Source organism: Castor canadensis, chromosome 5 (assembly GCF_047511655.1).
Source record: "Castor canadensis chromosome 5, mCasCan1.hap1v2, whole genome shotgun sequence".
NCBI lineage: Eukaryota > Metazoa > Chordata > Mammalia > Rodentia > Castoridae > Castor > Castor canadensis.
In genome coordinates, this window is record NC_133390.1 from 10522058 (window position 1) to 10534724 (window position 12667).

General features: G+C 39.0%; 1 protein-coding gene across 4 annotated transcripts in view; it reads left to right on the plus strand.

The window, feature by feature from the left end:
* Window positions 1-12079, plus strand: part of LOC109702270 (trifunctional purine biosynthetic protein adenosine-3) — a 29168-nt gene extending 17089 nt beyond the window's left edge. For all 4 annotated transcript variants that reach the window (XM_074072760.1, XM_074072763.1, XM_074072762.1 and 1 more), the window contains exons 12-22: window positions 485-579; window positions 879-988; window positions 1752-1950; window positions 2971-3222; window positions 3445-3597; window positions 7754-7960; window positions 8874-9011; window positions 9693-9823; window positions 10238-10379; window positions 11511-11626; window positions 11725-12079. In XM_074072760.1, the coding sequence (XP_073928861.1) occupies window positions 485-579; window positions 879-988; window positions 1752-1950; window positions 2971-3222; window positions 3445-3597; window positions 7754-7960; window positions 8874-9011; window positions 9693-9823; window positions 10238-10379; window positions 11511-11626; window positions 11725-11916 (1735 nt within the window). In that variant the 3' untranslated portion in view covers window positions 11917-12079. The remainder of the gene's footprint in view (window positions 1-484; window positions 580-878; window positions 989-1751; window positions 1951-2970; window positions 3223-3444; window positions 3598-7753; window positions 7961-8873; window positions 9012-9692; window positions 9824-10237; window positions 10380-11510; window positions 11627-11724) is intronic.
* Window positions 12080-12667: the final 588 nt, after the last annotated feature.

Consider the following 12667-nt stretch of genomic DNA (forward strand, 5'->3'; position numbering starts at 1 on the left):
TTAGTTGAGCAGGGGGTAGGGTTCAAGTGGTAGAGCACCAACCTAGCAAGCACAGGCCCTGAGTTCAAACCCCAGTACTGCCAAAAAACAGAAACAGAAAAAAGAAACTGAATCAGAAACCAACATGGTTCCATGACTGAGAATGCAGTGTAGTGTTGCCTTCTATGAAAACATTCTGTGACTGAATATTTAGCAGCCTATGAGAAGTCTTCTGGAAGAAATAAGTGATTATGTTCAAGTAGTGGTTCTCAATAGAAATTATACAACTGAATCAACTAGGAAGGTGTTTAAATGCATTTCAATTCCCAGGGTCCTCCCTAGATTAGTTAAATCAGATTTTGTATGGATGGGGTCTAACTTTAAGGTTAAGCACTTTAGAGAATGTAAAAATCACTTGGACTATCTTCTGCTTTAACAACTATTTTTTAATACTAAAATTTCCCTGGTGTTAAGGTAATATTAACATTTATTTTTGTTTCTTTAGGGGCCTGACATATAAGGGATCTGGTGTAGACATTTCAGCTGGAAATACGCTAGTTAAGAAAATTCAGCCTTTAGCAAAAGCCACCTCTAGACCAGGTAAGTCAAATCCTATACTTTGCTAATTCATTAACTTTGATAGACATGAATTGATTTGGGCTTTTTATTTGAGAAAAAATTTCCGACTAATGTCAGATTCCTCCTAAGTCTTGCCCTACTTAAGCCCAACCCAACTGTCTTCTGCCTTCTTGATCAATTCTTTTGAGTAAATGGTGCTGTCTGCCATTCTCAAGGAAGACAGCTCTTGTTTTAAGCTGTTTTTAGGAAGAAGTGGCATAAATATTCATGTTTAACTAGTCTATTAAAATGCAGTAAGTAATTAGTTTCCTCTCCAACAGGCTGTGATGTTGATCTTGGAGGGTTTGCTGGTCTTTTTGATTTGAAGGCTGCGGGTTTCAAAGATCCTCTTCTGGCCTCTGGAACAGACGGTGTTGGGACTAAACTGAAGGTAACCAGATACCACTGTGAATAAAGGCTTTGTGAAAGATAAGAGGGAATTTACTGTTTATCAAATACGTGTTTTAATTATTTTATTAGTGTGTATTTATTGTACAAAGAGGTTTCATTGTGATGTGTCCTTGCATGCACATAATATGCTTTGATCAAATTCATTCCCTCTATTACTCTTTCTTATGTCCCCTGCTCCCATTTGTTTTGCTTTGTCTTCAGGGGGGTTTTTTATTGTTTTTTGGTTTTTACAATTTTAATAGGTTTCATTATTCTGTTTTTATACATGGTTATCAAATACTTTGGTCATATTTGCCCCTCCTCATCACTCTCCCCTTTTGTCTTCTCCCCTCCAGCTTGTTGCTCCCCAAACAGTCCCCCTTTTGCACTTATGTTCATTATCTTTAGGTCTTTATTCTGCATACAAATCTTTGTTTTTCTTCTTTTGCAATATATAGGCTGAAAGAGCTATGCCAAATAACTATATGTTACTCATATGGCTACATTGTCAACATTCCTAACAAAATATCAAGGCTGTATTTGGAAGGAAGGATATTTTAGGTGATAATTTTAGGATATTTTATCTTTTTAGATAAAAAGATAATTTTAGATCAAATGCCCTGTCAGAATGTAGTATTCTTTTGTCTTGAGGGGTTACAAGCAGCTAGCTAAAGCCAGTGGTTTGTTAACTTCCATGACTAAATTGACAACATACAATATGGAGCTTCTTCTCAATTGTGAATGTTTGTATTATTCTCCTGTAGATTGCTCAACTGTGCAATAAACACGATACCATTGGTCAAGATTTGGTTGCAATGTGTGTAAATGATATTCTAGCACAAGGAGCAGAACCCCTCTTCTTCCTTGATTACTTTTCCTGTGGAAAGCTTGACCTTGGCACAACTGAAGCCGTTGTAGCTGGAGTCGCTAAAGCTTGTGGACAAGCTGGATGTGCTCTCCTTGGTATGATTATCCACTCTTATCATAAGTCCTTCTTACTGTGTACTAGTCATATATGTGGTCAGTGCCAGTATAGTTAGTGAGAGACTATATCCAACACATGCCAAACGAAATAGAAATAAAACTGCCGGGATTAGCCTTAACATCTTGTGCCCTCAACACCCCAAGGATTTGCCCTCCATGCCTGTATGCCTATCTTGTCAGGCAACTTATCTCTCTCCCTGGTCTTAGGTCACCTTTTCTGTTTCCTTCCATCTTTCTCAGGAGCTGCAACAGATAGGATAAAAAGAATTTTTTTTTTTTTTCTCCTTACTGCTCCCACGGCTGTGCAGATGAGTTCCTGGGATTAGAAATATTAAGCCATATTTTCCCATAGAACTGACATAAAAGATAAAATGTATTCAGGTTTTATGGAAATACTGCTTAACAATATCTGAGAAATAAATACATTTATTTTTAGCAAAGTAAATTGTTAGGTGGACCAAGGAACAAAACTAACTCTTTCATCTTACCATTTCTGTGGACAAATTTGACCTAAAGGCCAAAAATTGCCTTTCAGCCACCTTTTAGAACACAGTTTCTAATTTGGAGTCTGCCTGCCCTACCTTCTATCTTACACTATACATTGTGGGCCAAGACATTTTGGATGTGGGGGATCCTGAACAAATTATTTCTCTAAGCTGCGCCGTTACCTGGAAGATGGAGCAAAAATAGAAAATGCTTTCAAATGAATATGAAAGCATTTCTTAAACCAAGCTGCTGTAAAAGTGATACTATATTCAACTGAACATTTGTCCTATGATGTTTGGAGGCTACATAAGGGCTTACAGAGCTGTTACTTTATCTCGCCCCTTGTAGAAATTAGTGCTATTTCCCTTGAAATCATGCTTGATTGAACATGCAGTTAGGCAGCTAATAGAATACAGGATATAGCCAAATTGTTTCTGGTAGGAGTAGCTGGTGTCATTATTTCCTAAACATATTTATAAGTACAGTGTGGTGTATTTGCTTGTAACTTACCAGGAGGGGAAACAGCAGAAATGCCTGACATGTATCCTCCTGGCGAGTATGACCTCGCTGGTTTTGCTGTTGGTGCCATGGAGCGGGATCAGAAACTCCCTCATCTAGAGAGGATCACCGAAGGGGATGTTGTTGTTGGAATAGCCTCATCTGGTCTCCACAGCAATGGATTTAGCCTTGTGAGGAAAATTGTGGCAAAGTCTTCCCTCAAGTACTCTTCTGCAGCACCTGATGGTTGTGGAGACCAGACTTTAGGTAAACTCACACACTGCCTTGCAGTGCGATGTCTGAGCAACCACTTTGTGGTTTTAGTCTCTCGTTACTTAAAACTAGAATGGAATGAATTGCATTTTTCTGTGGTTTTCATGCTTAGATACTGTTACAGAACTGACAGTCATTGTCCATTTCAGAATTGTTTTGTTTGTTTTGGTTTTGTACTTGTAGGCTAAGTTTTTGTCTTATCTCTCCAATCTACAGGAGACTTACTTTTAACTCCAACCAGAATCTACAGCCATTCACTGTTACCTGTCATACGTTCAGGACATGTCAAAGCCTTTGCTCATATTACTGGTGGAGGATTACTAGAAAACATTCCCAGAGTCCTCCCTCAGAAATTTGGGGTCGATTTAGGTAAGATCACAAAAGAAAACTTTTCTTCAAAAGAAGGGGGCTGGTAGAGTGGCTTAAGGTATAAGCACTAAAAAAAAAAAAAAAAGAAGAAAGAAAAAAGAGGAAGATAAAGCAAAAAGAGGTAAAAAGTTGGGCCTATCCCCCCTCTCCAAGAAGCCCCAATAATTAAGAATATTCCACATATAATAATATGTGCAGTAAGTACCCAGAAAGTTTTCTCTCACAGTACATCTTCCACCTCTGGGTACTTAGTGCACCAGCACTGGCCTTTTATCCACATTTATAAGGCATAAATCCTGCCATGAACTTGGCTTTCAAAAAGATGAAGTGCAATAAGCAGATCCTCCAGAGGGGCTGGAAACCTCAAGCTATATCAAGGTAGAATCCTACATGTCAGCAAGGGAAACAGTAGCTATAAAGAAGGGAGGATGATTGGAGAATTATTCCATACTTAGAAAGAAAAAGAAGTTCCAAGTTCCTAGTCAAGCACATGAGTAGGTGGCAATGTCACTAGTCACTAACACAAGAGGAAATGTGGTAGAGTAGGAAGTGACAGTACAGTTTTTTGAGATCTTCAGCATGTTCATTTCAAAATGCCTGCGAGCAGAAGTTGGAATTAGGCTAAAGATAAGTTGGGTGATTATGTACACATGTAGTAGGTATAGCCAAGAAAGTGGAGGGCACCCAATTCTTGTTCCTCAGAGGAAAAAATTCTAAAAAGAGCAGTCAGAAGCAGAGGGTGAACCACGTAAAGTATCATCATCAAACTCAAGGAAGGAGATCTGGGGATATGGCTCAAAGTGGCAGTGTTTGTACTTAGCATGTACAAGGCCCCGGGTTCAGTCCCTAGCACCAGAAGAAATAATCCCAAGGAAGTTGCTAGGATGCTAGCTTCAAGTGGTAGATCACCTACATAGCAAGCATGAGGCCCTGAATTCAAACCCCAGTACCACAAAAAATATTACTAATAATAATCCCAAGAAAGGAATTTAACATACCTGTAGTCAGCAGTGTCAGGTGCAGCACAGATCTAAGATGAAGACTAGAAAGAGGCCAGTGTATTTCTTGAGTTAAATCAAAAAGCAGCTTGCTGTAAATAGAACCACCCGCCAGATTATTGTGAAGGGAATGGGTGACAGAGATATGAAAATGATGGGTGGTTTCCTTTATTGGTAAAGGGAAAGCGGAATAATTATGTCCAACCAAAAAAAAAGGGACAGCTAAACACTCCATTCAGAGCCAATTAAAAAAGACTGTGAGCTGGGCACTAGTGACTCATGCTTATAATCCTAGCTACTTGGGAGGCAGAGCTCAGGAGGATTGCAGTTTGAGGCCAACCCAGGCAAAAAGCAAGACACTATCTCAAAAATACCCAACAAGAAAAAGGGCCAGTAGAGTGGCTCAAGTAGTAGAGTGTCTGCCTAGCAAGCGTGAGGCCCTGAGTTCAAACCCCAGTGCCACCAAAAAAAAAAAAGTCATGCTTAACAGCCTGTACAAGTTGGCTGTAGCACATCACTGGTCACCTTATTAGGAAACTGGAAGTTGATACAGGTAATTAGCTGGGCACCAGTGGCTCAGGCCTGTAATCCTAGCTACTCGGAAGGATTGAGGTTCGAAGCCAACCCAGGCAAATAGTTCGCAAGACCCTATCTCGAAAAACCCTTCACAATAATAGGGCTGGTGGAGTTGGCTCCAGGTCAAGGCCCTGAGTTCAAGCCCCAGTACTGCCAAAAAAAAAAAAAGGAAAGATACAGATAATGTTTCAGATTTTGGAATATTAATATGCATAATAAGATATCTTGGAGATGGGACCAAAGTCCAAACACAAAATATATTTATGCTGCTTTTTTTTTTTTCTTTTTCTGGTGGGACTAGTGTTTGAACTCAGGGCTTCACACTTACAAAGCAGGTGCTCTACCACTGGAGCCATACCTCTAATCCATCTTGCTGTAGTTATTTTAGAGATGGGATCCTGTGAACTATTTGCCCAGGCTGGCCTCGAACTACAATTGTCCCAGTCTCAGCCTCCCAAGGAGTTAGAATAATAGACCTGAGCCACCAGCATCCAGTTTCTTATACACATAGCCTGAGGTATTTTTCTACAATATTTTTAGTACACCTGTTTTGTCTGACTCATCACATGCAGTCATATGTGGCATTTTCCATTTGTGGCATCCTGTTAACTGATCAAAAAACTTCAGATTTTGGATTTCAGATTTTTGGATTAAGGATGTTCAACTTGTAGAGCCATATTCCTAAAACCCTATATGTTTCGAGTTATACAAATGTCTGTATCCTAGGGCTAGCAGAGTGGCTCAACTGGTAGAGGGCCTGCTTAGCAAGCATGAGGCCCTGAGTTCAGACCCCAATACCACCAGCAAAAGAAAAAAAGAAAGTGTTATAAAAAGAAAAAAAAGTCTGTATCCCAATAAAACTCCTTTTACCAGGCCCTAAGGTTTCTCTGAAGAATCATACTTGGACAGCAAGTATGATTTAAATAATGAATTTTCAACATTAAAATTCCGACTTATATTACTCTTGAGGTGCTTATTCATTTGTACCAACTAGGCCCTTAACATAGGAAGTCTTTTTTTTCTATAAGTATTTGTAAAACTTTCTGCTAGTTCCAGCACTTGGGAGGCTGAGGTAGGAAGATCACAACTTAAGAGGCCAGCCTAGGCTGCGTAACAAAACCCTGTCCAAAAAAACCAAAAATAATTGGACTGTGGGAACAAGGTTCAATGGTAGAGTGCTTGCCTAGCAAGTGTGAGTCTCTTGAGTTCAATCTCCAATACTGAAAAAAAAAAAAAAAAAACTTGCTGAAGTGAAATGATGGGATTGTAGTTGGCAGACTGGTGTGTGCCATTAAACACATTCTCAACATCTGCTTGTCACAGTAGCATCATTTTTTATGAAGAGCCTTCCATTTTATGGATGTGCTACCATTTGATTTTATGCTGTTGACTTTTGGCTATTAAAGTCATGGTGAACACTGTGGTAGCTAAATCTTTTGAATTTTAAAAATGGATATTTCCTAAGCTAATATATATAGAATTAAGTAATGGAGAGAAGATTTATAGATGATACACTTTTTAAATTGTATCAATTCCAGAGCAGTAAAAAACTGATTATCCTATAAATATACTGAGTAATTAGGAGGAACTGATAGCTGACCTCACTGTATAAGTTAAGTTCCCTTTCTTAGGAGCATCATAAACAATTTAATTCAGTATAAGTTCTTGTAAATCACATCCCATAACTGAAGACCCCAAAAAACTGTCCAAATTATATTACTCAGCAATTTTGTGTATGTATAAGTAAGCCTTTAAGAATTTTTGTTCTATTATTTGTGGTATTGAGGATACATTCTCACAGCAGACGTCAGAAATACAAATTTTAAAATAAATGACAAGCTGGGTGCCGGTGACTCATGCCTGTAATCTTAGCTGCTTGGGAAGCTGAGATAACAGGATCACAGTTTGAGGCCTTCAAGAGACCCCATGTCTAAAATCACCAGAGCAGGGTTGGCGGAGTGGCTCAAGTGGTAGAGCCGCCTGTCTAGCAAGCGTGAGTTCAAACCCCAGTACCACAAAAAATAAAAAAAGTTAACATAAAATCACCAGAGCAGAATGGACTGGAATTGTGGCTCAGTTGTAGAGTGAAGCAAGCGTGAAGACCAGAGTTCAAACCCCAGTTCCATCAAAAAAAAAAAAAAGGTGCAAGTTATTCATGAGAATCCTTTTTTTGGTACACAACTTTTCTTAAATGGTATATGTATTTCCTCTAAGTCTACCTAATAATATGCCACCTAGTTTTGCATGATATTTAAGGTGCATTTTGGTCTTCACTAAGACCCAGCTGAACATTCACAAAAGGGTGGTATGCCAATCTGTACTGGCTACACATTAGGGTATTTCTAAAGACCTAGTGAGTTAATGCAGCACAAAACCTCATTCATGTGTAAACAAATGTATAAACAAAAAAATCTTTTTAATGTCTAAGGTACAAAGAGACCCAAAATAAAAAGGCCAGTTTATAGTTTTACTCTATACAAAGTAACAGTCTGATTTGTGATTTTTATGCCTTTGTATATGTACATTTTTGTATTCTTCGTGTGAGACAATAGGCTAATCAAATAATTCTTGCTTGTTTTCAGATGCCCGTACCTGGAGGATTCCCAGGATTTTCTCATGGTTACAGCAGGAAGGAAAGCTCTCTGAAGAGGAGATGGCCAGAACATTTAACTGTGGTATTGGAGCTGCCCTTGTAGTGTCAAAGAACCAAACAGAACAAATTCTGAGTGATATTCAGCAGCGTCAGGAAGAGGCCTGGGTGATTGGCAGTGTGGTTGCATGTCCTGAAGGTAATCACTCCTTATTTGTTTTTAGGCTTATAATCTTATAAATATAACTAACTAAGCCCTGCCTCACAAGTTCTCTGTACCTTTTATTCCAGCCATTGCTATAGCATCTGTCTTTACCCAGTGTAACATGACAAACCCACCCCAGTTGAAGGCACATCTCTCTTAATTTTCACCTCTTATTTCCACCTCAGGACCTTGACATCTCTGTATAATATTCACATATTCATGACTGCACACCAGTGTAGTCTCAGTGCATCTAAGACATTGTGGCTCTGCTTTGTGGTTCAGCTCAGTTCTGGGACTAGTGAGTGAGCACCCTGATGACTACTCTGAATTAATACTGCTAATAGTGCTGGAACTTCGCAGAGTAACAGAAAATCCACTCAGATAGTTAACAAAGATGTCAGCACCTATTGACCTCACCTGTTTGCCTGTCTTTCCCCTGTTGTGTAAGTTTCATTTTCAACCAGCTTCTCCAAATACTGGGAAGATAACATCCTTGAGCCCACATTGCAATAAGAAACCTTTTTCTCAACATCCTACATAACAAGTCTTTGAACAGCCTTGCTGGGTCACCTGCCTCCCCCAGGGTCTGGAGGTCACGGCAGTAAGATGAATGGTCTCACTGTGAAAATTTGGGAATTTTAGGCCAGAACACTTGCAGGCAATATTATATTCACCATATTCTTCAATATAGGAGATCTATAGCTTTTATTTGAAACAGGTTATTACATTATGTTCACCTTCAGAAAGTTTATGAGTAATAGCAAATGATACAACCCTGTTTTGTTTTTTATTTTCTGCTTATCATTTTCAGAACAAAATACAGTATTCTAAAAAATTTCATTAAATGTTTTTTATTCACTATATCTGTTAATTCAGTTCTTTATTTATGGTTATGTTTGAAATGAAGGTTTCCCTCGTGTGAAAGTCAAGAATCTGATTGAAACCATGCAAATAAATGGGTCATTATTGGTGAATGGCTCTCTGAAAAGTCATTTCCCTACCCAACCAAAAAAGGCAAGAGTGGCTGTCTTAATATCTGGAACCGGTGAGATGTGGCTCTTTCCTTCTTCCCTATATTTTCCCCTGTCCCCTCCTCCCCAAAAAATTTGGAAGAATACTAGCTGGGGTGGTAGGGATCATTAAGGTTGTGCAGTCTTGGCATCCTTACTAGTATTAGGAAAATAAAAGTTTTATGTAGGCAAAGTAATAAGACTATTGATTGTATTCTTCCAGATGGATAGACCATGACATTTTTTTCTAAGTAACATTGCTATGAATATAATAAATACATAATAGGTTGCTAATTATTTCTTTAGGATACTTTCCCAAAGGTGTAATTGCTTTCGGTGTGGGTGTCAAATTACAGTTTCAGCATATTTTGGCCCAAGTTGATGGTAAAGCAAAGAAACCAATGGAAGGACCGGAATCATTATTCTTAAGAAGGTTAAGCAGCTTGTTCCTTGGGTGTCACTTTTTAAATCTATTTCTACTGCAATGCTAGATCAGGTCATTTCCAGAAGCAGTTAAATGTCCTAGTACTAGGAATACCTGTTTTTCACAGGTTCTTAATCCAGTATCCCATGAGAAAGGGGATTTAAAAGCAAAACATATGTTGCCTGTCTTTTCCAAGACATTTATTCAGAAAGCTTGGCCTCTCCCTATTCACAGTGGTGCGTATCTCTTTTTAAGAGGTGTGAGCTCACTTGGTTTTTTCCTGCCTTTTCAGGATCGAACCTCCAAGCACTCATAGACAGCACTCGGGATCCACAAAGCTCTGCACACATTGTTGTTGTTATCTCCAACAAAGCTGCAGTGGCTGGGTTAGATAAAGCAGAAAAGGCCGGCATTCACACACGAGTAAGTTATTTGGGGGAGTAGCTCTCCTACAGGCTGTTGTGTTTTGTTTTGTTCTGTTCTTTTTTGGGCTGAGGATTAACCCAGGACCTTAAGTACCACTAAGCTAAACCTCCAGCCCCCTGCAGGCTGTACTTAAACTCATAATCTGCTCTCTCAGGACCTAGGTCTGTGGGACACATGTTCTTTGGACTTCTGCATTTTGGGTGGGTACTAGGTTTTCCCTTCTACTCTATCCTGTCTGCCCATTCCTCAGTCATTTCTCCGTTGCCTTTCTTTGTTGATTTTTGTGATACTGGGGTTTGAACTCAGGGCGTCACACACACTAGGCAGGTACCACTTAAGCCACTCTCCCAGCCCTTAAATTATTTTTGATAGATCATTGAAAAAAGCTGTGCTTATCTTTTTGTATTCCAGGTAATTAATCATAAATTATATAAAAACCGTGTGGAATTTGACAACGCAGTTGACCAAGTCCTTGAAGAGTTCTCCACAGACATAGTCTGTCTAGCAGGATTCATGAGAATTCTGTCTGGCCCATTTGTCAGAAAATGGGACGGTAAGCAAAAATTATTTGACATCACATTAGGGAACCAACTAAAAATGTACTCCAGAGGGATTAACTTGCCAAACAATCTCAGTAGTGAAATATTTACTGTGATGTTTTGTTTATTTTAACATAGGTCAAAATTTAATTTCTTTGCTTTAGTCCAAAGAATGGCCCAATGATGATTTGTTTATTTGATTTTGGCAGTATTGGTGTCTGAACTCCACGCCTCAAGCTTGCTAGGCAAGCACTCTACCACTTGAGCTTTGCCCAAGCCCCTAATGATGACTTGTTAACCTGTTCTCTACCAGTTTTTTAGTTGTTTTATTTCACTTTTTCTAATATAGCCTAGTTTTGTTTCTCATTGCTGCAAACATAGTATTTCAGCTTCCAAAAAAGTATTCACAAGTCCCTTTTACTTGTCTAGAAGCAAAAAGAATTGATTCTCTATCCCCAAATGAAGAGTCTTCCTCTCCTAGGATGCATAGCCCATTGTCAGAAGATGGCAAGGGAGGTGTGTTACCAGAAAAGCTGAACCATCTTGTACTCTTCCTTTTTGTCTATAAGCTTTGACTGCATCCTCTTCTTTTGTTTGCTCACATTTGGCAGTAAATGTATTTTTCCTCCAAAGAGATTATGTTTTCTTAGGTGAATATAGTTAGAGCACTGTGGTGTAATATAAATATAAAACAGGCAATCCAGTTCCTTTGGTGACTTAAGTTCACAGAACTAACCCAGAATTTGGCTGATAGACACATCGCCTTTGGCTAAAAGTCAAGTTCGTAGACATATGCAAGAACCTCTTGCCTCCTCTTAATATATGCCAGCACCAAGCTGAATTTTCTTGAAAAGTCTTATCCAGCTTAGGACCCCACCCCCAACTTCCCATCACTGTGGATACCTGTTCAGAACCCCAGCATGTGGTTGGCTCTGCAAGACTACCACTTCCTGCTGCCAGGGCCTCCTTGGGCAAGAGCTGTTGTATTTCCCTTTACCTCGGTTCTGTGTTTGGCAAAGAAAACACTCATCCCAAAAATTCCAACTCTTGTTGACTTCTGATTTTGGACAGGAAAAGTGTGTATTCCTTTAACAGAAAAAACAGGATTTTAAAATTCTGACCACTATGCTTTTTTTAATTCCTAGGGAAGATGCTCAACATCCACCCATCCTTGCTCCCTTCTTTTAAGGGTTCAAATGCTCATGAGCAAGTCCTGGAAGCCGGAGTCACAATTACTGGGTGCACTGTACACTTTGTAGCTGTGAGTATGTCTTTCTAACAAAATAGTAATATTAGTGTTTATATGTAAGCTGCATTGGCTAAAAAGTAAGGTTCAAAACTTTTGCTTTGTTTTTCCAGGAAGATGTAGATGCTGGACAGATAATTTTACAAGAAGCTGTTCCCGTAAAGAGGGGTGACACAGTTGCAACTTTGTCTGAAAGAGTAAAATTAGCAGAACATAAAATATTTCCTGCAGCCCTTCAGCTAGTAGCCAGTGGAACTGTACAGCTTGGAGAAAATGGCAAGATCTGTTGGGTCAAAGAAGAGTGAAGCCTCGTAGTTCAAGAATGGAGCTGGTCTTGAAAGAACTATAGCTATTTGCTGGGTGCATTTTTATCATGGACTTGACCCAAAAAAGAAACTGCTAACCAAAAAGACTTTACTCTTACCTCTTTCATCATTTGTTTTTTAATAAACAGATCATTAAAAACAAGATTTTAGTAGCATATCTAAGACATCTCCCATGATCTTTCCAATTCTTTTTATGACCTTCTTGGGGGTTTTTGGGGTTTGTTTGGTTTTTTTTTTTTTTTGGGTTTTTTTTTTTTTGGTGTATGATGGGTTTTTTCAAGATAGGGTCTCAGGAACTATTTGCCAGGGCTGACTTCGATCCTTGATTCTCCTGATCTCTGCCTCCTGAATAGCTAGGATTACAGTTGTGACCCACCAGCGCCCAGCTTAAGACCTTCTTGTTAATTAACTAGTCATTCAGAATTCCCTTGACTCACAGTCAAACAAGATGCTCCAAAACTTATTTTTTTTTTAGCTGTACTGGGGTTTGACTCTCAGGGTCTCATGCTTTCTGAGCAGGTGTTCTATCACTTGAGCCTCCATTTTTATAAGTCACATGTTATCTAATCTTTGATTACATGCTTTGAAGCTGTGACTGCTGAATGTGTTCACCTTACAGTGGGACAAGGAAGTATAAGGAGGTGCCCAAGGTTATCACCTGAATTCTATTCATGTTGTTTTTCTTTTTTTCTATTCATGTTCTTGTATATTTCCAACATGTAAAAGTAGC